This window comes from Bidens hawaiensis, unplaced genomic scaffold, assembly GCF_021521415.1.
Source record: "Bidens hawaiensis isolate Kalapana, Puna unplaced genomic scaffold, B.hawaiensis_p1.1 tig00004774_1, whole genome shotgun sequence".
In the NCBI taxonomy this organism is placed as follows: domain Eukaryota; kingdom Viridiplantae; phylum Streptophyta; class Magnoliopsida; order Asterales; family Asteraceae; genus Bidens; species Bidens hawaiensis.
In genome coordinates this window covers 257,600-259,254 of record NW_027491298.1, presented here as the reverse complement: position 1 = coordinate 259,254, position 1,655 = coordinate 257,600, and the positions used below count along the sequence as shown (strand labels likewise).

At 36.9% G+C, this 1,655-nt stretch overlaps 1 protein-coding gene across 1 annotated transcript; it reads left to right on the top strand.

Annotated features, from left to right (window-relative positions):
• Positions 1 to 689: 689 nt before the first annotated feature.
• On the top strand, positions 690 to 1,313 carry LOC143628029 (uncharacterized). The gene has a single exon (XM_077097715.1). It carries the CDS (start codon positions 690 to 692, stop codon positions 1,311 to 1,313), a length of 624 nt encoding a protein of 207 aa, XP_076953830.1.
• The last annotated feature ends 342 nt before the right edge of the window (positions 1,314 to 1,655 follow it).

Sequence of the window (1,655 nt, the reverse complement as noted above, 5' to 3'; positions counted from 1 at the left end):
TATATATATATATATATAGGGGCGGATTTATATAGAAAGGGGTGGTTCCCCCGGAATCACTCGAGTTTCGAAATAATAGTGTACTTTTATATAGAAATAATTATAGGAACCACCTTATAAATTAGGAAGGAACCACTCTAATCTCAAGTATACACGCTGGTCCGCTGGTAAAGACTTGGTTTTGTACAAGTGAGGTCGCGAGTTCGATCCGGACTTGTTGCGTTTTTTTGAATTGTTGTTCTTTTTTTTAACTAAGCCTTATTACCTTATATGTTATATCATATTAGGGTTTTAATTTTTACCACTTACCACATATCCACAGTCGCTGCCTCTCAAGAGTCACGCACACACACACAGCCGCTGACGTGTTCTCCGACAGCCCGACCACCGCCCACCACCTACCGCCGCTACCCGCCGGCACTCTCATTTTCCGGCCATCCACACTCCAGAGAGCTCTGCGGCTCTGCCTTCAGCCTTCTACACAAAGCTCGAATCTTCCCACTTTAAAGATATGTTCACCTTCATTTGTTAAATGCTAATTACTTTTTCTTGTAAATTGTTTTTTATTGTTGTTAGTTGTTAAGTTATTTGTTAAATTTAGTTTTAAAAGTTATCGACTTGAGGGTTTTGACTCGCTTTTGGAAGATGTCACATCCTTTTGAGATAAATATGATATTGAAGTGGTTGATATGGAAGCCGAATATGTTGATCCGAAATATCGAAGAAAGAAGACCGGTATCATCAATCATCACCATTATGTGGTTAATAATTTCAACACGGTTCTTGATATGCAAATTCAAGAGCTTGGAAACCGCTTTAATGAGGTAACCACTAAATTGCTTACTAGAATGAGTTCTTTGATCCCGTCTTGTAATTTTAGTGCCTTTAGTAAAGTAAACTTGTTAATATTGGCCGAGATGTATCCATGTGATTTTGATTTTGATGAAAAGGAAAGGCTTGTATATGAACTTGGCCACTACATTACTAATGTGAAAGAAGATAAGCAGTTTGCCAACTTGAGTGGGTTAGGTGATCTTGCCAAAATGATGGTGAAAACAAGATTACACGTTGATTATCCGTTAGTCTATCGTTTAATAAAGTTATCATTAGTTTTGGCGGTTGCAACGGCAAGTGTTGAAAGATGCTTTTCTTCAATGAAGAATGTGAAAACGGATTTGCGTAATAGGATGGGGGATGGATACATGAAAGATTCTTGCATATGTTACATTGAAAGGGAATTCCTCCAACAAGTGTCGGTTGAAGAAGTAATGCAACGATTTCAAAAGATGAATACTCATAAGGAACAACTATAAGTGTTTGTTTTTTTTAACTCGTAAGACTATTGTATTTCTACTATGTGTTTTTTAATTTCTAATGACGGTGCCTCTTTTAGCATTTTATCGTATTTTTATTGTAATGAACTTTGCTCGAACCATCGAACCGACCTGAACCCCAAACCGGCCTGGAATTTTTTATGTCCGACTCTTTGAAATTGAAGCATCTATAAGTAGTGCACCACCCGAAAAAAATTCTGGATCGGCCACTGTATATATATATAGTTTTGTTTTAACACAAAAGCATATAAAAAACTCTTTGGTTGAATGGAAAGTTTTCTTGACTATGGAAACAAAGGTTATGTGTTCAATTCCAACTAT

Coding starts and splice junctions, on each gene's coding strand:
- LOC143628029 (XM_077097715.1), top strand. CDS start 690: ATGGAAGCCGAATATGTTGATCCGAAATATCGAAGAAAGAAGACCGGT.